This window comes from Chelmon rostratus, chromosome 6 (assembly GCF_017976325.1).
Source record: "Chelmon rostratus isolate fCheRos1 chromosome 6, fCheRos1.pri, whole genome shotgun sequence".
NCBI classification, from domain to species: domain Eukaryota; kingdom Metazoa; phylum Chordata; class Actinopteri; order Chaetodontiformes; family Chaetodontidae; genus Chelmon; species Chelmon rostratus.
In genome coordinates, this window is record NC_055663.1 from 26,229,002 (window position 1) to 26,253,689 (window position 24,688).

The 24,688-nt window shown below is 41.6% G+C and overlaps 3 protein-coding genes across 4 annotated transcripts; 2 read left to right on the top strand and 1 right to left on the bottom strand.

The window, feature by feature from the left end:
- The first annotated feature begins 2,165 nt into the window (after nucleotides 1-2,165).
- cpa5 (carboxypeptidase A5) lies at nucleotides 2,166-9,173 on the top strand. Its single transcript, XM_041938556.1, has 12 exons — nucleotides 2,166-2,275; nucleotides 3,661-3,860; nucleotides 4,592-4,673; nucleotides 4,864-4,998; nucleotides 5,186-5,290; nucleotides 6,508-6,609; nucleotides 6,740-6,841; nucleotides 6,935-7,045; nucleotides 7,344-7,434; nucleotides 7,896-8,095; nucleotides 8,294-8,378; nucleotides 8,737-9,173. Exons 2-12 carry the CDS (start codon nucleotides 3,796-3,798, stop codon nucleotides 8,922-8,924), a joined length of 1,266 nt encoding a protein of 421 aa, XP_041794490.1. The 5' UTR covers nucleotides 2,166-2,275; nucleotides 3,661-3,795; the 3' UTR covers nucleotides 8,925-9,173.
- A 2,683-nt stretch (nucleotides 9,174-11,856) lies between these two features.
- LOC121607852 (carboxypeptidase A1-like) lies at nucleotides 11,857-16,909 on the top strand. The gene is made up of 11 exons (XM_041938856.1): nucleotides 11,857-11,930; nucleotides 12,410-12,491; nucleotides 12,682-12,816; nucleotides 13,004-13,108; nucleotides 14,279-14,380; nucleotides 14,514-14,615; nucleotides 14,708-14,818; nucleotides 15,229-15,319; nucleotides 15,837-16,036; nucleotides 16,212-16,296; nucleotides 16,690-16,909. The coding sequence occupies exons 1-11, from the start codon at nucleotides 11,866-11,868 to the stop codon at nucleotides 16,875-16,877; spliced, it is 1,266 nt and encodes a 421-aa protein (XP_041794790.1). The 5' UTR covers nucleotides 11,857-11,865; the 3' UTR covers nucleotides 16,878-16,909.
- Nucleotides 16,910-17,452: 543 nt separating this feature from the next.
- On the bottom strand, nucleotides 17,453-24,482 carry cep41 (centrosomal protein 41). 2 transcript variants are annotated; one of them, XM_041939629.1, is made up of 11 exons: nucleotides 24,401-24,482; nucleotides 24,008-24,071; nucleotides 23,834-23,881; nucleotides 22,614-22,675; nucleotides 22,212-22,278; nucleotides 21,858-22,002; nucleotides 20,032-20,195; nucleotides 19,886-19,953; nucleotides 19,627-19,741; nucleotides 19,129-19,344; nucleotides 17,453-18,545 (listed from the first exon to the last, which is right to left on the bottom strand). In XM_041939629.1, the coding sequence occupies exons 1-11, from the start codon at nucleotides 24,431-24,433 to the stop codon at nucleotides 18,418-18,420; spliced, it is 1,110 nt and encodes a 369-aa protein (XP_041795563.1). In that variant the 5' UTR covers nucleotides 24,434-24,482; the 3' UTR covers nucleotides 17,453-18,417. The 2 variants fall into 2 exon arrangements, with proteins under 2 accessions (XP_041795563.1, XP_041795565.1); XM_041939631.1 differs by lacking the exon at nucleotides 22,614-22,675.
- Nucleotides 24,483-24,688: the final 206 nt, after the last annotated feature.

Consider the following 24,688-nt stretch of genomic DNA (forward strand, 5'->3'; position numbering starts at 1 on the left):
TGAGTTTATTTTTATTTATAATTATGTTGTGAGTTTTTTAAGGGTGTTGTAAAAAAAGTAAAAAGAGAGAGACATGTTCATACATACCAAAACATTCATGTTTTTTAGCCGCCTACACACTGGAACAGGCCTCGGACACACACACACAGACACAAACCACACACCACAGCTGGTTTGTTTTGTGATCCGATGTTTCGTGGTTCGTACTGAGCTGCCTGTCAAACAGCTGCAGTGTTGCCACAGTGACAGGAAACAATGTGGTTTCCAACTTCCTCTGTGAACTGCCGCTGGCCTCTTCACAGGAAACAGCACTGTCACACCCTGACAGGTCAGATTGTGCATTGTGTCGTCTGTCAAGGATCTGGGTCGATCGAGCGTGGATGCTGTTTTTCAGCAACACTCAGCTTTGCTGTGCTGTCTGATCTAGGCTGTCTGGTATGAACATCTGTAATTCAAAATTGTGTTTTAGTGTCTATAACACTAAAACACAGCTGTCTCCCCCATTTCCAGAGATGTGGTCATTTCCCCTGCAGAATCCAAAACTTAATACAGCCTCGTCATGTGTTCTGTTGCTGTACGATGCTGTGACCTGCAGCCTTTCCTGTGTAGAAACACTCAAAAGATGGGCGTTATTGTCACCTGACGTGAACCTGAACAAGGATATGTGGGTTTAGAAAATGGACAAATGAATTAAAAGACATTTGAAAGCTAGACTTGATATGGTGCCTAAAAATAAACCCACAGTATCAGCCTGAGCCACAAAGTGTGGCTGCAGCAGTATGAGTGTGCTGACTGCAGACGGCGGGGATTTCCAGCATTTGACCTTCGGTCCGTGCTGTCTGGGAGTCTTTTCCATGAATGAAAAATTTAAAGGTGACATCTTTTAGAATAAATAAACCTACACATTTATCGATCTGTGTGATACAGGAGATGAAAAACAAGCCGTGGTCTCTGTGTGCTGATTTGAAAACGTGATCAGGTTTCTTTCTGGTCAGCTGACAGTGTCAGTGTAGCTCCAGACTGCAGGTGGCACCATCATCAGCTGCTGGAGTTCACATCACATCGCCTTTCCTTTACCATGTCCATTATCTCTCCCTGCTATTGAACTTAAAAATGTAGTCCTGGTGCTTTCTGTGCTCCAGGTGGAGGCAACACATTAACAAAACACTCCTATGGGTCATTTTGGAGCTCGCTGACCATCTATTTCGAGGCACGTTGTGAGGATTCAATCACTCACACAGTTTGTTCTAGTTTCTCTCACACAGCATAGCAACAACACAATCAAAAACTTTCCCAAACAGTCGTTAGATTCTCCACCAGTGACGATGTAGTAAAATTTATGGATTCCGGCTTTAAAGCAGAACTGTGGTTACTTTTCAAGCTGGATGATTTTTACCACCATTGTTCATCCAACTACTTCTCTAATAAACTGCATCCACATTATTCCTTCCATTGTTGTTGTCCCGAACAAAAATACACCTCATGCTCTTTATTTGCATGTTTTAGCTGCTAAATCCATGATGGAATGTATGTTTTCTTGCATTTTTGTAAAAATCATACAATTTCTACATTGCAAAATCAAAAAAAGCAATAAGATGGGGGACATATTACTTTAAAGAAATCTGCAAACAGGAAAGGAAACAGACCAGTAATTTCAGAACATGTGAAAATGTTTTATCTTAAAAGTAATCTTAGAAGTAGTGCAGACAGACCAAAAACTAGAACATTTGTCTGGATACTTTGACAAAGCAGTTTTATACTTGTCAGTTTTTTATGAAACAGCTGTATAATTCTGGAAATTCAAGTTTCCAGTTGTGTTAAGTTGCTCAGAGTCGAATAAGAATTAACTCTTTGTAAGAAGTTATAATATCTTACAAAGATAATTAAAGACAGAAAATAAAGAAACAAGTGAAATGCTGCAGCATGAAAACTGACTGGTAAGATGTGTCAGATAAACAAAACCTTGATTTAAAATATTTCATCTTACATCTAACTCACTTTTTGTAGTGGACTTCCTGCTGATATATAAAAAGGATAAATAGAACTGATTTTCAGTATCAATAGTACTATCCCTCCCATGCAACAAATATTTCTTGACTAAATTGTTCACCAGAAAAGGAAACATCACAATAAGGAAGTCAGATAGTCTCAAAATGCTGTTTCACTGTGACGTAAACAGAGTTTGGACACATCTGTATCAGTGATGCTCGAACCCGGCAAGTAGAAGCTCAGAGTCTTCGTCATGGATGTGGACGAACACGACGTCTGGTTTACTGTAAGTCTGTGAATGAGAAGCCCTCCAGCAGCTGTTTAACACACCTAACCCTCTCTGTCGCTTCTGTCTCTTTACTTTTCCCCTGCAATGCCCTTATCAGCTGGCTTGCATAACACAGACTTGCAGGCTTTGGGACATGTACAGTGGAGAGAAGTTGAATAAGTGAGTAATGTTAAGGATCTTTACTTTGCTCTCATGTGAACTGACTTTAAACGATTAAATGCTCAGACATGAGGGAAATATTTTGCGCTAACGACGTGAGAAGGCATCCAGATGTGGAAAGAACTGGATTTTAGAGTCATTCAATAACGCTGAAAATGTTATCTGATTGATTGCTCAATATTTAAACATTCTGAGTGACTACACCCACCAAAATAAGGCTTTTATTCAAGCAGAAGGCAAAAGCTGGCTATCAGAGTTGATGGTGAGTGTTACTTTGATGTCAGCTGTCTGTTTTCTTGTGTCACATTTTTTGGTGGATATCTCATCTTGAAATGAAACTGAGAGCACCAGATCGGAACATTTTGCACTCTGACATCTGAAGTTGTCTCACGTCTGGAAGTGTTTCTCTGCTAACATGCAGAGTTCACAGCGCATGTATCCCAGCAGCTGCTTTAGATTTAGCCCGTTTAAGCTGCTCGCTGAGCGCAGTCTAACCCCAACGGTAACAAAGAGGAAGCTGAAACAGAGAGCGGACGGCCGTGGCTTCCTCTTCAGCAGAGAGATTTCATCTTTAGCTGAAAACTGAATTTACCAGCACTTAAGATAAGATAAAGGGAAATTCAGGCATCATAGCAGCGACAGTAATGAGAATAAGAGTAAGAGTACAGAAATAGAAATTTGGATCTGGATCTCATAGATATAGATATGCACCAACATGTCCTCATATCTAAATGACAGAATGGGTTGATCGCCAGTGTTTCCCAAAACTGTGTATGTCACATAAATGAGAAAAATCATTTTTGGTGATATGAACAAACTTTTTATAGAACAAAATCAAAGATGACAGCTGCCTGGTTTTTGCTTGTGCTGCGGTTGTTAGTCAATTAAAGGATGGGTTGTAAAATAAAATTTAATTATCAACTGTTATTATATTAAACAATTATACAGATTATCATATCTCAAAATATATGAAATTATATCATCATGAACTGAATATATTTTGAGTTTTGGACAAAGCAGGCTGTTTGTGACGGGAATCTTTCGCTGCTTTCTGACATTTCACAGACTAAATGATTGAATACAGCAAAATAACAGACAAATGATAGAGAAAACAACTCAGCCATGACGTGTATGTGTAACTTCTCTTACACTGAACACAACCTCAGATGTGTCACAAACACATGCATGCATGATGCAGCTGCTGGTACCTCTGCTATCTCCAGGCTGGCGTGGGAAAGAGGACGGCTGCTGACACACCTACATCACCTTAAGCAAGGTTGTGGTTTGAACACGTGACCCTGCACGCTCCGTGATAAAAGCCCGTGTTCGGCCACGCCAGGTTCACACTGTTGGTCAGGATGAGGGGGCTGTTCGCACTCGCCGCGCTGTTCGTGGCCGTTCTCGGCAAGGAGACATTTGAGGGGTAAGTGGGCCTGCCAGAGAGTGTGGCGTGTAAGTGATGTGTGTATACGTGTGTGCATGAGTGTGAAATAATAATGAACCAATGTGTAGTGCCGAGAACAACACTTCTGTGTAAACACACTGTGTTTATTGGCCCTTTTTAAACCAATGCGTCCAGAAGTAGCAAAGTGAACTGGTTCAGACACTTCAGGTGATGCTGACAAAGCCAGCACAGGAAACAGTGTTCATACCTGATACACATTGTTTCCATGCAGGCAGTTTTGGTCTAATTTGTTTTTGAGCCTCAATATGATGGCGAGGAGGTGAATGCAACTTTGTCCGTGGTTCTCTCAGGTTTGAAAATACATTCAAAACTTTCAGAAGAATTCCTTTCAATTAAAAAAATGGCACTGACAACCCAATCAGATAGTAGGAAATTTCTTTCATTTGGATATAATTTATCTGAATAATAAGTGATTTTGCATGTATAATTGCTTCATTACTATACAGTCCTTCAGACCTGGGCTGCACTGGGAATCAAGCCTCAAACCCTGAGAAGTGCTTTGCTCTGCCAATCAAACAGTAGAAACTACCAATCTAACAACACCAGGATTCATCACTCTGTTCTCACTGTACAATGTCTGAACAAGCAGAAGCAGCCAGACTTACTTCACCCCGTGTGTGTGCCAACTTTCCTCTTGGTCTGGGATCTTGAGTAAAAGGACGTCAGATGTTGCTGTTCTGTTTCTGCAGGCATCAGGTGCTTCGCATCACTGCAAAGGATGATGTCCAGCTGTCTCTTATCAAGGACCTGGAGGACTTGATCGGCTTGGAGGTCATTTATCACCCACTCACAATAAGTTTAAATAAATTATGAAATCAAAATGTGAAAAATGAAGGAACAAAGCTCCAAATAAGTGACACCTTTTCTGGTTTATCTTGATCTCTTTTTTAAAACAAACCTCTTTGTTCTAAGCTCATTGAAATTTGACTCATTTTCTTCTACTGTGTCTGTTTTCTTTCAGCTGGACTTCTGGAGGGGAGTGACTGATGTGGCCAGTCCCGTGGATGTCAGAGTTCCTTTCCACAGCCTGCAGTCCGTCAAAATCTACCTGGAGACTCAGGACATTGAGTACTCCATCATGATCAAAGACCTGCAGGTACGAGACCTGCAAACATCCTGCAAACATCCTGGATCCTCAAGTCGAGGCTTGAACAAAGCTGAATCTACTGCACTCGCTTTTGAGTTTTTCAGACGTTTGAGCTGATTTATGGCCAAGCTCACTCTGACTGAATCATGGATTTAAAACCTCTACCTCAAATATGAACAATGTTATCGTCCTGCAGGCGATCCTTGATGAGGAGCAGAAAGAGATGGTGTCTGTTCCTCGCTTCGGTCAGCCCAGAAACACTGACAGCTTCGACTACGCCAGCTACCACACCCTCAGCGAGGTTAGTAATCATGAAAAAAATCCATTTATTTAGTGCTTTTCATGGCACTCAAGGTCACCTTACATCATTTCAGATACTTTTATGTTTGGGATGTGACGTTATATAACTTCGAATGAGTCAACGCTGACTTTCAGCTTCAAACAGGACATGAACAGTGGTGTCCCAAGTGAAAGTCCTGTGATTATTTGTTCCACCCATCCACCCCACCTTGCTCCAAATATGGACTTTCTTTGTCTTTATACTATGTCACCTGAATTTTAGGCAGTGGTTTGTCATCCATATCTGAATATCATGGAGGGAGGCATGGTGCTGGAGGACAGAATAGAAATATGCTCAGTGGACACATAAAGCTATGTATCATCAGCATAAAAGTGAAAATTAATACCATAGTGCTGGAAGATGTTGCCAATCAGGTGAAGGTAAATAATAAACAGGAATGGCTCCAGATCTACATCTGGAGTTCTGATTCAACAACCTCTTCCATTGGAAATAGAACGCTACTCGTTTAGGTCACTCAAGTCTAAAGCAGGGGTTTTCTATGTTGGTCTGATTTTGGTAACGTTTAGTGAAGGGGGAACTGTACCAGTGGACAGACAGGACTTGATAATGGAGGTTATCATGGATATAATAGTGTGAGGCATGCTAGAACTCAGGTTGTGGGGGTTGGATCCAGGTGACAGGTCTCATATTCCTTTCAAAAGTACTGATTATATCTGTGTCTTGTGAGGTTTTAGCTATTGAGAGTGTACGACCACAATACGTTTGTTTATGAACAGCAATCCCAGTCTTGGTGCAGAGCCTCTCTGGGCACCGACCTAAAGCCTTGAGCTGGCATCGTTCAGGTGTGTACCAGCGGTCACCAACAAATTCATATAAAAATGAAACCATCCATCTATCAATCCATCCATCCGTCCATTTTCTGATGTTTATCTGGGGCTGGGTCGCTGTGGCAGCAGGCTAAGCAAGGTAGTCCAGATATCTGTCTCCCCAACAATGATTTCCAGCTCCTCCTGGCAGATCCCAAGGCATTCTCAACCCAGATGAGGAAGATAATCATCTTCAGCTTCAGACCTTGGCCCTGATGATCTAGAACTGGAGAACACTTCAAAACAGATCACAATGTTAAACCAAAAACGATAGCAACAGATGGAAACTCACTCAGGACCATACACTGTTGTACAGAACGATTAACAACCAGGTTTGTGTCTTTGGTTCAGATCTACAGTTTCCAGGACATGCTGGTGGCTGAGAATCCCAACATGGTCAGCAAGATAGTGATCGGTCAGAGCTACGAGGGTCGTCCCCTGAATGTGCTCAAGGTAAAAACAACAAACAGGCAAATTAAGGCTGTATAGTCATAAAAACAGTAAGGAAACATCATTTGAAGTATTTTTATTCATTTATTCATTGCATGGGATTTTGTTGGACTCATATCATTTCCTGTCTTAGTTCAGCACCGGTGGAACCAACCGTCCCGCCATCTGGATCGACACTGGAATCCATTCCAGAGAGTGGGTCACTCAGGCCAGTGGAACCTGGTTCGCCAAGAAGGTGCCTTGAAGAGTTTCACATTGTTTTTTTGTATTTCTACACAGTTCCTGCAGCTTCTGCACTGAATATTGTGTTCTTTACATTTCTGAGTAGATCGTGACTGATTATGGACGTGACCCAGCTCTCACTGCCATCCTCGACAACATGGACATCTTCTTGGAGATTGTGACCAACCCCGACGGCTTCTACTACACCCACAACACTGTGAGTCTCTGGTTTTAGAATTATGTCCCGCCACATTTAAAATTTTTGATTGACGAGTTGTGTAGATGATGCCAGAATCTTCCAGGCTCAGGTATAACATCTGCTCAGTCACGATATCAGCAGACAGGATGCTGTACCTCATCTAAAGATTGTGTAACTGTTAACGTGTGTGAGTATTCGTCTTAACAGAAGAAGCCAAAAATAAATAAATAAATCAAGAGTTACATCAAAAGACAGGACAGTATGAACCCAAAATGTAATCTTGACAAACTGTGATGAGTTACTTTGATGGTTTCAGAACCGTATGTGGCGTAAGACCAGGAAGCCCAACTCTGGCTCTATGTGTGTGGGAGTTGATCCCAACAGGAACTGGGATGCTGGTTTTGGAGGTAACATCTTAACTTAAGACTTATTTTTAAAACTCCAGGCCGACTGTCTGAAATAACTATCAGTGAAGTTTGTGTTTTGTTGTTTAAAATCATCAAAGGTTGTGTTACAGATTATAGACTTTTACTGTTTAGAACGTTTTTTTGCTATTTAACTGAATTTAAATTTATTACATGTAGAATTTCAGTAACTTGCATGGCAGTGTTGTGCTTGATAGTACCACCTGAGTTCCACCAGTAGTGGCTTTAAACAGGTGGTTTTCGAGAGAGGACTGGCTCGCAACACAATTACACAGATTTGCCATAAGATTGCTCTTCAACATGCAGATGACACAAAACAAATTCCATCAAATAATAACACATATTCTGGTGGCTGAGTTATACTATGGTCACTAAATTACATGTTTGGTCCCTTTGAACTTTATTTTGACTGTTATCTGCCATCTGCTGTCGCCCCTGTGTAGAAGCTGGTGCGAGCAGCAGCCCCTGCTCAGAAACCTATCGTGGACCCAGAGCTAACTCTGAGTCTGAGGTCAAGTCCATCGTGGACTTTGTGAAGTCCCACGGTAACATCAAGGCCTTTGTCTCCATCCATTCCTACTCCCAGATGCTCCTGTACCCCTACGGCTACACCAGGACTCCAGCCAAGGACGAGGCCGAGCTGGTAAAATCCCACTCTTTGCCTTTACCCATAACTTTTCTGGTTTTTTTTAACTCAAACCGGGAAAAACTGATGGTAGATCTCTGGACTCAGCAGTTGTGCAGTGCCTGTGAACATTTTCCTGTAATATTAGAAATGTAAGAATGTACATAAATAATATGAGAAACTATGAACAGTGATCATGGTAATCTCTTCCCACAGCATGAACTGGCTAGGAAGGCTATCACTGACCTGGCCTCCCTGTACGGTACTCGCTACAGATACGGCAGCATCATCACCACCATCTGTAAGTTTCATGAAGACTGCTTATAACATCAATTCATTTTACTTTATTTCTCTTGATAATGTTAATTTCATTATGACTGTTATTGCAGAAGTAGAGGTCGCATTTTAATTCCTGATTCAACAGAAACTAAAAGATCAATAAAAAAAAACATACAAGAAGATTCACACTTTAAACTGGGTGATAAACCAAAGTCAATGGAAATAAATGGCAGTTCTGTAGACACAGCCACGTTTTACATTTACAAACCAGATGCTCAGAATTAATGTTGCCCCAGAGCTGATGACCTCCATTATGGCTGCCACCTGAAAGCCTGTATCATATATCTAAACATCCTGAGCAACACCTGTTTCAATTGCAGACCAAGCTAGCGGTGGCACCATTGACTGGACCTACGAACAGGGCATCAAGTACTCCTACACCTTCGAGCTGAGGGACACCGGCCGTTATGGCTTCATCCTGCCAGCCAATCAGATCATCCCCACCGCTGAGGAGACTTGGCTGGCTCTGATGGCTATCATGGATCACACCTTCAAGAACCCCTACTAATGTGTGTGTGGAGAGGAAATCCCTGTAGACAGGATGTTGTCGGTAAATGATACCCAAGAGAAATTCATCTTTAAGACTAATATCACCGTCATCAAAACCGCGAACAGAGCAATAAATAAATCACTGGAAAACTGCAGTTTCCATTTCTTCATGATTTTAAAGTGTTTTAAACTTCTAATGTTTGCTTTGCTGTATTTCACACCTCTGTCTTTATTTTATTGTTTCCTCAGCTCTTAAACCTCTCATTACTATGACCAATGACCATCATCAATCAATCTTTACCTGCTTTTTTAGATGTTATGAACCATTAATAGATACATACATATTATAAATGTCATGTTCTGTTTTCTTCTCTTGTTTGATCCCCTTTTATTTCCTTCTATCTCACTTTTTGTGCCAATCTCAGCCTTTGCTTGTGAGACACAGAAAGTGTAATTTGGATATTCTACAATTTTTCTCCTTCTATCTAAATGTTTGTATTTTTCAGCAGCAATTATACACTTTAATTAACATTCATACACATGCAACGTCATGAGATCAGCTCACAAACAAACAAATAGTTCAAGCAAAAAGTCACGAACTACCACGGCAACAGGCCACAAATGGCAGCACTGCATTCCTCAAATGCATCTGTGGGTACTGAAGCGCTGTTTGTAATTTTGTTACATGCCCATTTCATTCCTTTGTGACACGGCAAATTTAAGAAGCTGCACTCAACGGCTGTTGGGGCATCATCACAATAAGAAATTGTGAAAATGTGGAGAAAATGATGCAAATACAGCACAGCTTGTCTTAATTTCACAAAATGGATCAAGCTCTGGAGCATCATTCATTCCGTCGTTGTTGTATGGAAACAAAAATAAGCCAAAAACATTTTTACTTCCTGTATTTTACTGGATATATAGAAGTGATTTTCAAACGCCAGCAGGACACACAGATGTGAACGAACGCGGCGTCTGCTTTACTGTAAGTCTGTGAATGAGAAGCCCTCCAGCAGGTGTTTAACACACCTGACCCTCTCCCGGCTTCTGTCTCTTTACTTTTCTCATGTGAACTGACTGATCAATGATTACACGCTCAAATGTGAGGGAAATGTTTTGTGCTAACAACATATTCATCCAGATGAGGAAAGAACTGGATTTTAGAGTCATTCAATAACGCTGAAAATGTTATCTGACGTCCATTGCTCAACCCAGCCAACACAAAGCGTTCCAGTAACATTGCCGGAGAGTTCCTGACAGGTTTCTATTTGCTAACTTTGCCACAACAAGTTACCAATATGAAGTTACCAAACGGGAAACATTCAAGTAACCTTCCTGGAGCATCGTGGGAACTCAACAATAGCATTAGTTTTACATCGTTTTAACATCTACATCTACATTGTGTAGGAACGTTCAATAGACGTTCCCACAACCAAAAAATACCGTTCCCAGAATGTTTCCTGAACCAAACGTTGCTATCTGGGAATATTCAAAGATGATTACAAGCAGAAGGCAGAAGATGAGGGAGAGTCAAAGTTGTTGCTTTGATGTCAGTTTCTGTTTTTTTTTTTTTTTTTTTTCTGGAGGATGTCTCATTTTGAAGATGATCATTTCTGCACTCTGACATCTCAAATTGTCTCATGCCTGGAAGCGTTTCCCCGGTAACAAGCTGAGTTCACAGCACACGTATCCCAACAGCTGGTTGAAATGTCGCCCTTTGAAGCCGATTGCAGTGCAGTCTTACCCCATTAGTGAAACAGAGGAAGCTGAAACTGACAGCTGATGCCTGTGGTTTCCTGTCGAGCTGGAAACTGAATTTAGACCAGCACTGCATGTGTACTTTCATTCTATTGTTTCCTGTTTTTCTTTTTCAAATTTTCCCTGGAAAAAACAAAACAATATGTGAAATATAAAAAATATGATCCACATTTTACTGATGAAGACATTTCTATAAAAAATGTTTAACCCCTTGACGCCTGAATTTATATAGAATTATATTAAAAACTAATTCTTTGTGTTTTAGTTTCAAATTGATCCTAAATTAAGAGAAGTTTGTTAATTTTTCTGCAGCACATACAATAGATATAAATTAAGGTAGGTTCACCAACTAGAATAGGGTTCAAACAAACAGTATATGTCCACTTTTTTCAATGCTTAAATGCAGTAAAAACATCTTTTTGTGTATTCAAAATTCATTTATTTCATCAAAACAGCCACAAAATTGGCTCACAACCATTACATTGTAACAACGGATGTAGTTTTCACTTTGACCGGTCTGACGAGAAACCAGTGCTTGCAAAAGGTTCCGAGGTGTGTGTTGAATATGCACAAAACGCCATTAGAGGAATGCATGCACGATTCGGCTGCAATGTGGATCACAAAGGTGATTCTATTAGGTACATAAAAAGAGCAGAATCTAAACTAAAATCTAACATGATGAAATGGATTTGACCTGTGCTAGTTAGATTTTGTGTTTTACATCATTGGAAACTGACCACTCTTTGAGTTTTGGACAAAGCTTTTTGGTCTGTAGACCTGTGAAGGGACTGTTTCACTTCCTCCGACACTTCACAGTCGAAACGATTAAAATAGCTGAAGGACAAATTGATACAGGAAAGAATTCAGCCCCCCCTCGTAAAGATTCTTTATTGTGCTCTAATTATCCGTTTGTGTGATTAAACTTGTTAAGACTCCAGACTGGATTCTGCAGACAGAACCGAACACAAACCCAGCAGACCTTGAATAATCTTCCCTTTTCTTTGAACCTGAACACAACTCCACAAACATAAACAAACATGGTGCAACTGTTGGTGTGGTATCTCCAGGCCGGCATGGGAAGGGAACCAGCTGCTGACACACCTCCATCACCTTAACCAAGGTTGTGGTTTGGACACATGACCTGGCACACTCAACCATAAAAGCCTGTGTTCGGCCCCGCCAGGTTGACACTGTTGACCACGATGAGGGGGCTGATCGCACTCGCCGCGCTGTTCGTGGCCGTTCTCGGCAAGGAGACATTCGAGGGGTAAGTGGGCAATAATGATGAACAGATATGTAGAGTCCATAACGACACTTCTGGGTTTATTGTCCCTGTTTTTAAATGAATGTATCTAGAGGTTGTTGATGCCTGTCGATATAAGCTGCTCAGACACCTGCAGTGATAAGGATGTTTGCAAAGCCATCACAGGTAACATGTGCATGTTAAGGATCGCCCAAATCACAAGAAAATACATTTCCTCGCTCTCCTTCGTGGCATCCAACCATGCAGGTAGTTTTGGGTTGATGTGATGTCTTTGAGTGACTCCGCTTCAATACAACAAGGAGGTGAAGGGAATGCAGTTTTTAAAACTAACAACACCAGGATTCATCACTCTGTTCTCACTGTACAACGTCTGAACAAGCAGAAGCAGCCAGACTTACTTCACCCTGTGTGTGTGCCAACTTTCCTCTTGGTCTGGGATCTTGAGTAAAAGGACGTCAGATGTTCCTGTTCTGTTTCTGCAGGCATCAGGTGCTTCGCATCACTGCAAAGGATGAAGTCCAGCTGTCTCTTATCAAGGACCTGGAGGACTTGATCGGCTTGGAGGTAATTTATCACCCACTCACAATAAGTTTAAATGAATTATGAAATCGAAATGTGAAAAATGAAGGAACAAAGCTTCAAATAAGTGACACCTTTTCTTGTTTATCTTGATCTCTTTTTTAAAACAAACCTCTTTGTTCTAAGCACGTTGAAATTTGACTCATTTTCTTCTACGTTGTCTGTTTTCTTTCAGCTGGACTTCTGGAGGGGAGTGACTGATGTGGCCAGTCCCGTGGATGTCAGAGTTCCTTTCCACAGCCTGCAGTCCGTCAAAATCTACCTGGAGACTCGGGACATTGAGTACTCCATCATGATCAAAGACCTGCAGGTACGAGACCTGCAAACATCCTGCAAACATCCTGGATCCTCAAGTCGAGGCTTGAACAAAGCTGAATCTGCTGCACTCGCTTTTGAGTTTTTCAGACGTTTGAGCTGATTTGGGGCCAAGCTCACTCTGACTGAATCATGGATTTAACACCTCTAACTCAAACATGAACAATGTTATCGTCCTGCAGGCGATCCTGGATGAAGAGCAGAAGGAGATGGCGTCCGCTGCTCGCTTCGGCGAGCCCAGAAACACTGACAGCTACGACTACTCCATCTACCACACCCTCAGCGAGGTTCGTACTCACACTCACTCTGGCTGCTGTTAGCCAGTGAAAGCATCACTGCCACAAACAACTTTTAGGAAATATATTCAAATGAACTCTTTGTTTAAAGGATTAAAAGGAATCAGGGCGTTAGCTGCAGCATTCACAGATTAGATGTTAGTAATTTGCCACAGTGTCTGATATAAGCAGTGCAGTGGTTGTACCTCATGCCTGTTTTGATTATGTTGATTTTTGAATGCCTCACAAGAGGGACTCAAAATTATATGATTACATGATTTTGTCTTTAAAGTCGCTTATATCCAGTACATTCTTCTGAACGAATACATATTGAATACAATAAAGTCCATCCATCCATTTTCTGATGTTTATCTGGGGCTGGGTCGCTGTGGCAGCAGGCTAAGCAAAGGTAGTCCAGATGTTCTGCTCCCCATCAAGGTGTTCCCATGCTAGATGATATGTAGAATCTCTCCCGTATGTTCTGGGTCTACCCCAGGACCTCCTACCAGTTGGATGAGCCCAGAAAAATTTCAAAGGAAAGGCACCCATGAGGATCCTGATCAAATGGCTCTTTCATGTGATGGATGTATGGCTCAACCCAGAGCTGCCTCCTGTGTCCCAGGTCCTTCCCTATCTCTAACAGAGAGTCCACCCACCCTGTGTAGAAACCTCATTCACACTGCTTGTATCCACCATCACTACCTAAGACTCTTGACCATTGCTTTCTGTGGCTCATCTGATGTGATGTATCTGCTTTGTCTGATTGTGATTGTGAACTGCAAAATGTGATGAGATGCAGCAGGACATTGTGGGTTTTGTTTTAGCATACTGCATTTAACATGCTATGTATCGGGAAATACTACATCTGATTTGAGCATAGTAAACAGTATGGTAGTGTGGGTATTGGAACACACAGCTTCTTGCTTTGGGACCGCAGAGGCCATAACCCTTCCTGTAAAACTGTCTGCTGCTTCAGGAGACCCCTCGGCCAACCAATGTCAACAAGCGTCCTTCATCTTCATCTTCAGAATTTAGCCTTCAGGATGTAGAACAGTGGAGCATTTGGCTTCTGACTAGATGACTGTGTTGAAACCAAAAATGATAGCAACAGATGGAAACTCACTCAGAACCAGACAGTGTTGTACAGAACAATTAACAACCAGGATTTTGTCTTTGGTTCAGATCTACAGTTTCCAGGACATGCTGGTGGCTGAGAATCCCAACATGGTCAGCAAGATAGCGATCGGTCAGAGCTACGAGGGTCGTCCCCTGAATGTGCTCAAGGTAAAAACAACAAACAGGCAAATTAAGGCTGTATAGTCATAAAAAACAGTAAGGAAACATAATTTGAAGTATTTTTATTCATTTATTCATTGCATGGGATTTTGTTGGACTCGTATCATTTCCTGTGTCTTAGTTCAGCACCGGTGGAACCAACCGTCCCGCCATCTGGATCGACACTGGAATCCATTCCAGAGAGTGGATCACTCAGGCTAGTGGCACCTGGTTCGCCAAGAAGGTGCTGTGATGAGTTTCACATTGTATTCGGTATTGCTGCACTGTTCCTGCAGCTTCTGCACTGAATGTTGTGTTCTTTACATTTCTGAGTAGATTGTGACTGATTATGGACGTGACCCAGCTCTCACTGCCATCCTCGACAACATGGACATCTTCCTGGAGATTGTGACCAACCCCGATGGCTTCTACTACACCCACAACACTGTGAGTCTCTCATGGATGCAATCTTTTATCAACTGATTTTAGATAATTAGAATTATGTTCTCACAAATTCAGGGATTTGATTGACAGTATTAACTCATGGTACTTTTTAAAGGTGTCCACAGGGTTTCTCAGTCCTGTTTAGGTTCAATGTGGTCATGACTGACTATTACAGAGTGGGCTAATTGTCATGTGAATTTGAGCATGGGTATTGGAGAGATTGGGAAATCCTGTCTTCTTTTGTGAAACTACTATTTGCAATGATATTTTTAAGACATTGAGAAGTTCATGAGCTGTATAGATGATACTAGAACCTTCCAGGTCAAATGTAACTCGGTAGACTGGTAAAGTGGAACAGATGCTGCAAACATAAAAAAGTGACAAACTGTGATGAGTTACTCTGATGTTTCCAGAACCGCATGTGGCGTAAGACCAGGAAGCCCAACGCTGGCTCTAGCTGTGCTGGAGTGGATCCCAACAGGAACTGGGAAGTTGGGTTTGGAGGTAATGTCTTTAGCTGAGGAGTACCAGAGCACCACATACACACCTACTGTCTTCAATTCATTGTGAGTGAGATTTTGGTTTTGCTGCAGTATTTATATTTTTATGAATAAGTATGTTTTTTCTCAGTTTGACCTGTATTTAAATTTACTGTAAATTTCAGTGATTCATTTACTGCTGTCTGCCAGTGTCATACTAAATACCACCACCAGATGACGCCAAAGTTCCATATTTTGTATCTCTACATGCTGCAACTTCATACAGGATGGACTTTTTCAACAGACAGCAACAAATTCCTCTTCAACATGCAGAAGAAGAAAACAAAGAGAAAAGAAATGACATCAAATAAATAGCACACATATTCTGGTGGCTGAGTAATACTACAGTCATTACATGACGTGTTTTGTCTTTTTGCACTATAAAGACACTTGAGTATTAGTATCGAAGGAACCAAACACTCAGAGGGTATTTATAGACTGATTGTGGCATCCATTTTTTGCCTGCTGTCGCCCCTGTGTAGGAACTGGTGCGAGCAGCAGCCCCTGCTCAGAAACCTATAGTGGACCCAGCGCTAACTCTGAGTCTGAGGTCAAGTCCATCGTGGACTTTGTGAAGTCCCACGGTAACATCAAGGCCTTTCTCTCCATCCATTCCTACTCCCAGATGCTCCTGTACCCCTACGGCTACACCAGGACTCCAGCCAAGGACGAGGCCGAGCTGGTAAAATCCCACTCTTTGCCTTTACCCATAACTTTTCTGTTTTTCGTGATCTCTTCTCCGCACTCAACAGTTTTCCGGTGAATGTTTGCCTGTTGCTTGTAAGAATATACAGAAATAATACGAATAACATGATGAACAGAAGTCCACATGTGATCACGATAACGTCTTCCCACAGCATGAACTTGCTAGGAAGGCTATCACTGACCTGGCCTCCCTGTACGGTACTCGCTACAGATACGGCAGCATGTTCAACACTATCTGTAAGTTTTAATCAACTAACAAGAACAGACGTTTTTATGTTATATATGCCAACAGTAACATTTGGTGTGAGTTTTCTCTCATCTTATTTTTAGTCCCTTGAGAACTTGGTTTGTGTAACTTGGGAAAAATCTAAACAAAGATTCAGGATTAAGGAATTGATCATAAACTCACTAATCACTTATAGATTACAATAGATTTGTAGTGTTCAATGTGTCTTCTTTCATATGACCACTGGGGGGTGCTCAAGTCAAAAACATTTCAATTCTAAACACAGTTTTAACTGTGTAATAAATTGATGCTCAGAATGAATGCTATGACCTCCATTATGGCTGCCACCTGAAAGCCTGTATCATATATCAAAACATCCTGAGCAACACCTGTTTCAATTGCAGACCAAGCTAGCGGAACCACCATTGACTGGACCTACGAACAGGGCATCAAGTACTCCTACACCTTCGAGCTGAGGGACACCGGCGATTACGGCTTCATCCTGCCAGCCAATCAGATCATCCCCACAGCAGAGGAGACTTGGCCGGCTCTGATGGCTATCATGGATCACACCTTCAAGAACCCCTACTAATGTGTGTGTGGAGTGGAAATCCCTGTAGACAGGACATTGTTGGCAAATTAAAATCATCATCATACTTCCTGAATCTTTAGACCTTTAGACATAGTAGAAACTACACGTCGACTAATAAATGAAACAATGGAGAACTGCAGTTTCTATTTCTTTATTGTTTAAGAGACTTTTAATTTGGGCGTATTTTGCTCTTTTCCATTTCCTGTCTTCCTTATTTCCACATCCTTTAAACCCTTCATTAGAAAGACCATAATCAATAAATCATTACCTGACTTTTTAGAGATAATTGGAACTATTAATACATACATAGTATAAATGTTGGTATGTCAGAGTTTAACTTCAATCCTGCCTTGTTTGATCCTTATTTATTTCTTCCTATCTCAGCCTGTCACTTAATTTTCTGATCTTAGCTACATTCTCAAAGTTTTCGCTCACTGTTCTGAGGATATTTAAATGTTTGCAATTTTGCTCTAATGTGAGCAGCAGTTTTCATCCAGTTAACTAATAATTCAGATCAGTCCTTTAGTTTAAGTAGATTTAACCACTGACTCGTTGAGGAACAGAAACAATTCCGATACAGCAAACAACTCTACCCTTTATTTGACATTCATTCACGCAAAATCATGTGATCAGATCATTAATGTGAGTTAAGACTGATGGTGAAAACAAACAGTTAATATTTTCATTAAATGCACTTCATACGAGACTGTGTGAGTGTATCCGGGGAACGTTGGCCAAGAATCAGCAACAAGTCAGTAACATGCCAAGAAAACGAAACTCCACAAATTAGCAATACTGTTTTTTCAATGCATCTGTGAGTAGTGAAGCGCTGTTTGTAGTCTTGTTACATCTATAACAAAATGCCCATGTCAGACAGTCTGTCTGTCTGCAGCCTTCAATTAATTAGTTAGTGTGATCACAACTTACAGTACTCTGAACCCCCCCCCCCCCCCGCAGCCACACACACACACACACACTCAGACAGAAAGAAAATCACAGTGAAGTAACAGCTTAAGTAGACGAAAAAGTTGCACATAAAGGCTGTTGGTGCATCGTAAGTATAGAAATGACAATAAGATAGAAAATATTACAAAAATACAGCACAGCTTGTCTTCATTTTACGACATGGATCAAGCTCTGGAACATCATTATCATAAATTACATCTCATGCAATACAGATTCCCAGCACATCCTTCACGTCACATCAACATTCAGTTATTCTGTCGCCTGCAAAAAGAAACGAATGCAATTTATTTGGTGGCCGTCACACTGATGGAGCTAAACATGACCTTTCTGGGCACAACAACGTTAAAAAAGACAAATATTAAACAGATTATCGACAGAGTTAAGTGATTATCTGCACACGTCCATCAGATGGTGGAAATCACAATGGATAAGAATTGTGTTACATGAAAAAAATGATTTGAGTGCAAAAAGATCCATTAGTTTTTAGATTGACAGATGAGGCACTGTGCAAACCTTCAAATACACACAATTTATTAAATATACATATATATATTTAAAAAAAAAACAAGGGGTTTTATTTCCAGGGTCTGCTGCTCTGAACCCTGGCGCTGTCCCTCCCAGCTGCTGAGGCACTCTGTCGACTCCGAGCGCTGGATGCTGTGGACTGTGAGCTGCTGGCTGACATGCGGCTGGACATGCGGCCTGCAGGGAACACACGTGCAAACAATACTGAAGGGCGGGAAGTGATGACAGGGCAAAAATGGGTCAATCAATCAGTCAATCAAACTTTATTTCTATTGGACCTTCCAACATCCAAAAGGAGCACAAGGCGCTCAACAAAGAAGAAATCAACAAATAAATTAAATAAATTAAAGTAAGTAAAAAGAATTTTAAAAAAACACACAGTCAGAAGGAGACTAAGCATAGTCGAACTTTCTCCAGGTGAATGAATTTCATGTTGCAAAAATAAAAATATATATGCATTGTGTGCAGCAGGTCAGCTCGAGCATGCAATCCATCGCAAGTTACTTTGGTTTAAATGGAGCATGTTTTTCATGGAAATTCCTCTGGAAGTCAACAACTGCTTATAAACTCAATACAACTGCCTAAACTGAAATAATTGTTTAACTTGTTGAACTTTGCTTCCAGTTTCCAAAGTTTCCAAACACTTAGTACCAAACTACATATTTCTTCCCAGGGACTTCTTTATTAGAAAATCGTGAACGCCTAAAGCAATGCTCTGAATCTGAAGTGAAAAACTGAATTTCTGACAGCGTGCTCTTACTGTTGGAGCTGGGAATGAGGATCTCCTCCAGCTGCTCCTGGATCTTGGCCAGCTCATCTGATGTAAACCGCCACCTCTTCTCCGCTGCCTGTGATGACTGCTGCGGCGGCACAGAGCTCCTCCTCCCCTTAGATGAAGTGGGAGAGGACAGGCACGAGGCTGGGACGGAGCCCGTCGCCATCCCTTCTGGAAACTTCTGAGTGACTACCTTGAGACCTGTTAGCAGGCGGCAGATTGGGACCTTTAGATTAGTTTGATATTATAGATCAGTCAAATACATGTTGCATAACTTGACTCATGTTAACTTCTGTCTGAAATTAAAACTGTCAACAAGTTTAAGAGTTTCCTTTAAAATCCTTCCCTCCATCAGTCAGATGCACAAATGTAAGCTCTAGCCCCACTCACAGCTACTTGTAGGATGCATGAGCTGTATCATCTTCACTATGGATTAAAGTACTTTTAGAGGAATTAGACTAGACAGCCTGAGTGACACCTTACCTCCAGACAGCATAAAGAGGTTCTCAAATCCCCGTTCACACATGGTGGTGGCTGCCTGGCTGGCTATCCTCTCGTCCTCATCATACACGATGATGATCTTCCCGGCCGCATTTTTCTACACAGTTCAGTCACAGTTAAGTTCAGTCAATGGTTAGTTGTGACTGTGTTCAAAAAAGCTCTGACACTGACTTTGTGACATGGAAGAAATGTCTGACAGAACAGGACAGATAATTGCTTTGTGCAGTTTGCTGAAGGATACATATTCCAGCACTTCTTTGGTGTAGGGGTTCATCGTTCGAGAGAGCGTGGCGATGGGGAAACTGTGTGCTGCAGGACGGAGACGAGTTTAAACCAACAGTAGACATTTCTGGCATGAGAAGCTTGATTCGTGTTGATGCCACCTACCGCTGATGATGTGGCAGCGGTCGTACTGGTCCCGGTCCCGTACGTCCAGCAGCAGGTAGGGGCAGTCGGGGTAAGGCCTGTCAGCTGGCTCGGGGCTTAACAAGAACTCGTTCGTCTTCTGACCGTCCCTGCCGAGGTTCAGCTCTCCCACACCACTAATAACACTGTAAGTGATGAAAGGTTAGAGGCTGCATTACCTGTCGCAGACACACAGGATTATATGTGAATGTACTGCGTGATTTATACTCTCTTAAGAATAAAAGTATAGTGATGAGAGCACATATTATGTCAGAATACACCAACTTGAACACATTCTGAAAAGTAACAAAATGGGTGTTTGTGCAATGACATGACATGACACAAATGTATTGCATGTAAATGTTGTTTTAAAAATATAATGCGATCTAAGTATTTCTTTTTGCTAGTCTCTCTGGGGGGACTCGGGTTTATAAAAATGTCTTTTGGTGCAGCACTCCTCGTGTCAGTCAGTAAGCCACGATGCACAATTAGGTCTGCAATATAAAAAAAATCAGAAGAGAGATTATTGTTTATGATGTGAGGTACCTTACCGGAGTTATGCAGAGGCAACTTAGCAAAGAAAACAAAAAGAAAAAAATGAAAAGAGTTATCCATTTATTAAAATGATTTTGGCTAATTTGACTGGTTTATTTAAACAAACGTGCACTGATTTCAAATGTTAATTGAACTCAACCTCAATATGATTTACAGTATACAGACAGCTGCCAGTTCACAACACACCACTTAAACATCCCCTGGTGCTGATTCAGTCCAGGACAGTACTGGTTTCTTTGATCTGGCAAGTTGTAAACCAGTCAATGTGAAATCAGAGCTGACAGGAAAACGACTCACTGCAGCAAACGTTAGTATGGAGGTGAGCCAAACAACACTGTAGAAGCACACCACTTTCCCCTTGTGTAAGTTTACCCCAGCACTGCCCTACTTTCTGTCTCCATCTGTCCTCCCCACAAGGTGAAGGTGACCTTAAAGCTCTGCCATTACAGAGGCCCAGTTTGTGGCCTCCAGAGAGAGCACAGATAGAGTTACACTCCTGGGGTCTGTGCTCAAGCTGGAGGACGCAGGTGAGAGGAGGGAACGCTACGAACACACAGAGGGACGCTATTGTGTGGTACACAGGAGGGTGGAGGTGTGGGACGGGCAGATGTCTGAAGGGACAGAAAGTGGATGTACAGTATGTTTAAAGACATGGTGGGTGGTAGGACACAGGTGTGCTTATGGTTAGGAGCTGTGATTGTTGGATGCTGGCTGTTAATGAGGTGAGGTGAGGTGATAGTGTGAGCCTGTGTGTGTGCGTGTGTGTGTGTGTGTGTGTGTGTGTACAGAATCATGGGGAAGATTAAGATTGAGAATAAAGGTGCTTTCTGACAGTGACAGGAAGCCACCTCAGCTGCTGCCTGGCAGAACTGAGGACCTGTGTGTGTTAATGGGAGTGACAGTCGCCCTTCCTCTACCATCTGGAGTTCCTATTTTGTTCTAATTATCAATGTGGTCTGTATAATTCTAAAAGTGACAAGTGAATTTCACAGCCCATCTACTACTGTAACCCCAGGGCACAAATGTCAACTGGGGGGGTTTCAGCTGCACATGCAGGGCAGAGGGTTTTTAGCACAGCTCAGAAGGCAGCAGGGACAGAGGCACTGCTCTCTCTAGTGCGAACACACACTTGAAGTATTTGCCTTCATAATTATTCAAGGTATTTTGCATATAGCTGCCTGTCAAACTACAAAAAATATGGTGAGTTGTGTACAGTATGAAGGATTAAGGCTTTACAGGGTGCTGTGCAGTACCTCAGCAGTGTTGACCTGGCAGTGTAGCAGGTTTCCTTAGCATCTCCTGCATCTTGGTGATCTGAAAGAAGTGATGCCTGCGGGGAGCCGTTGGTGTGTTCAGATAGACACTCGAGGTCTGCATCAGACACCACTGACAGACCGTCTGCAAGGAGTGGGAAATCAACCGAACGTCACCTTACAGCACTGCGAGAGACTTAAATCCATTTAACATTCAGTGCATAACTGGATATTCAGCACAAGCAATGTTAGTGGGCCAAATTAAATTTGTTTTAAAATGCTAATGAAGCTCCCTAATAAAGCGGGAGATGAACTAACCATGATGTTAAGTGAATAAGTATTTTTGCCAGTTACCTTCTGCGCCGTGTGATTCGCCGTCATCACTTTCATTCAGGTCTGATATGGAGGCTACCTGAAGTATCTGGTGTGAAAAACAAACATGCTTGTACTAGGAAGAAAAACTGCAAAGAAACTGGAAGTAAAGGGAAGAGAAAGAGAACGGTATCCTGGAGTCTGTAAATGAAGGTAACAAACCGAGCTAAATGAATTCAGAGCCATCAGTCTAAAACTATTCACACAAGTAGTCTATGAATTATTGAGGTCTGTAAATGGATCAGGTATTCTCAATGCATTCATTCAGTCCTCTCAAAAAGAAAGGCCGCCACAAACGTAACCATTGGCTGGATTTTCCCTTGAGTATGACACAAATCTTGCAGGACATTACAGTATTGCAAGGAAATAAACATGAACGCTTACCAATTGTGCAAACGTTGTCACCTTTAACCGCTTGAAGATTTCATCTTTTCGATACCTGTAATCTGAAAATATTCACCAAAAAACATATACTTCAATCTCAGAAAGATTGAAGGAAGAAGGAGCCTCAAAGCCCCGATGACACCATCAGTCAAAAAGTCTAACCCCTGGTCTAATCACTGTGATTGATTAATGCAAAATCAAGTAAAAGATCTGTGACAATTACTTTGGCCACTGCATGGGGCCGTACTATACTCAACTCACCAGGGTCTTGCAGGTCCTCCTTCTCCTCATCCCCCTCTAATGCTCTCAGCTCTGCCCTGTCTGTTCCCATGCTACCTTCCAGCCAAACCTGCCACTACGACACCCAAATCGGGCTGCTCAGACAGTTTTATCTGTGCTACTGATACTGGTATTATCCACAGTGTGACCTCACTAGCTCACACTTTCTCAAAGACCCCCGCTGGCACCTGACCAGCATGGCCTATTAGTCTGTGTCCAGTCACACAGGAATTATTGTGGACAGCAGTACAATCCTCCATTGGAGAGTGAAGGAATCAGTGTCACTTATCCCTGAGAAATCAGAGCACAGGTCAACAAATGACCACTGTTCTCAAAGGACTTATTTAACTGGGAAATATAAGTGGGTTAAAACTTCTCTGGTTTACCTCTTATACACAGTAGACAGTGAATAGACACACACAGATCCTTGGGAAAATTAAGTGCCAAGTTGGCAAATCCTACCTTAAGTGTACAGTAAATAGTTATCATCCACACTCTGAGAAAAAGACCTTTAGGAGGGTCTATTTAGCTGTAATTGGATCATGTGTGAGTTTTATAGAATCTGAGCTAATGAAAAGGGTCCAACAGTCTATGGCAGAAATCCAGTAGCCCGGTGGAAAGAGACACTATTCTGTGCTTAGTGGGTCAAACTGTGATCCAAGCTACTATATATGTCCTTATGAAGAGCACTTTAGGAAGACACAGAAACTGTGTCCATCTATTAGGAACCCATTACAAACTGTGAATCTGAGAGGCAGAAGTGAAAATTTTGAAGATTTGGAAATGGGATTTAGGAACGTCAGATATAACATAAAACATGTGAGATGTACAAGTACATCAAACAAAGTGAATATAGTAGAGCAGGAAGATGTGACAGGATACTTTTAAACATATGCACAATTACTTTCCAGCTCTATTTCCTCTTCGAATGAGTTACTCACTTTTTTTAATCTCCTCCAGTTTTTCCATATACTTTGTAAGGCTGCAACCTGTTATATAAAAATGACAGTCAACGTTCATAATGAAGAGGCATAAGACCATTAATAGACTCTTTTAGGCATAACAAATTGCACTAGTTTATAGCAATGCAGTACATCTGTACATGGATAAGATACCTGTGTCCAGCCTCGTTTTGACATGTTGATACTTTGCGTTTTTCGGTATTCTTTTTTTCATGTACTAGAAGGAAAATACAACCATGGGTTTTGGTTAGCTGTATGACCAGAAATAAAGACTGGGTAGCAAATGCTATAGAGAAAAGTTAGCCTGCAAGCATAGGAGCTTATAGAAAAAGATAGCGGTCAACGTTATGATTCTTTAAAAGGTCCACACTCGTTGATATATTTTCACACTGATCATAGCTAACTAGCTAGCTTGCAAGGATAGCTACATTTGTTTTTGTTGCCGACACTGTATTCACAGCACATCCTGTTACCGATAGTGCAATATTGCCAGTTAAGGGGTAAATATAATACGTAAAGTTGTCATTTAAGAAACGTTAATGTTACCTCCATACTACCGATGCCTCGATTGAGCGACATCTTTTCAAACCGAAATGCCAAACATCAATTTCCAAGTTTAACAATTTCGGTGCTGATTCGTCAGTGCTGTTTCATGGACCAATCAGAGAAGTTGATACTGCGACGCCATCTGAGTAGATTCATACGATACGGCTAGCTAGTTGCTTAGCAGCGGAAGACGCTCCACCTTAATGACTTGCTGCATTCATGTCACATAGAAACAACCTAAACATTTTTGCATAATAACGATGTTAAGTTCACGAAACAAAGTTCTTT

Excerpts from the sequence above, each read along its gene's own strand:
- cpa5 (XM_041938556.1), top strand. The coding sequence starts at position 3,796 with ATGAGGGGGCTGTTCGCACTCGCCGCGCTGTTCGTGGCCGTTCTCGGC. Across the intron at positions 4,674-4,863 it reads AGGACTTGATCGGCTTGGAG|CTGGACTTCTGGAGGGGAGT; the intron begins GTCATTTATCAC and ends GTTTTCTTTCAG. Across the intron at positions 8,379-8,736 it reads CAGCATCATCACCACCATCT|ACCAAGCTAGCGGTGGCACC; the intron begins GTAAGTTTCATG and ends TTTCAATTGCAG.
- LOC121607852 (XM_041938856.1), top strand. The coding sequence starts at position 11,866 with ATGAGGGGGCTGATCGCACTCGCCGCGCTGTTCGTGGCCGTTCTCGGC. Across the intron at positions 14,616-14,707 it reads GCACCTGGTTCGCCAAGAAG|ATTGTGACTGATTATGGACG; the intron begins GTGCTGTGATGA and ends ATTTCTGAGTAG. Across the intron at positions 16,037-16,211 it reads CCAAGGACGAGGCCGAGCTG|CATGAACTTGCTAGGAAGGC; the intron begins GTAAAATCCCAC and ends GTCTTCCCACAG.
- cep41 (XM_041939629.1), bottom strand. The coding sequence starts at position 24,433 with ATGTCGCTCAATCGAGGCATCGGTAGTATGGAG. Across the intron at positions 19,345-19,626 it reads CCTCTTTATGCTGTCTGGAG|GTCTCAAGGTAGTCACTCAG; the intron begins GTAAGGTGTCAC and ends GCCTGCTAACAG. Across the intron at positions 18,546-19,128 it reads CCTCATTCCCAGCTCCAACA|GCCGCATGTCCAGCCGCATG; the intron begins GTAAGAGCACGC and ends TGTTCCCTGCAG.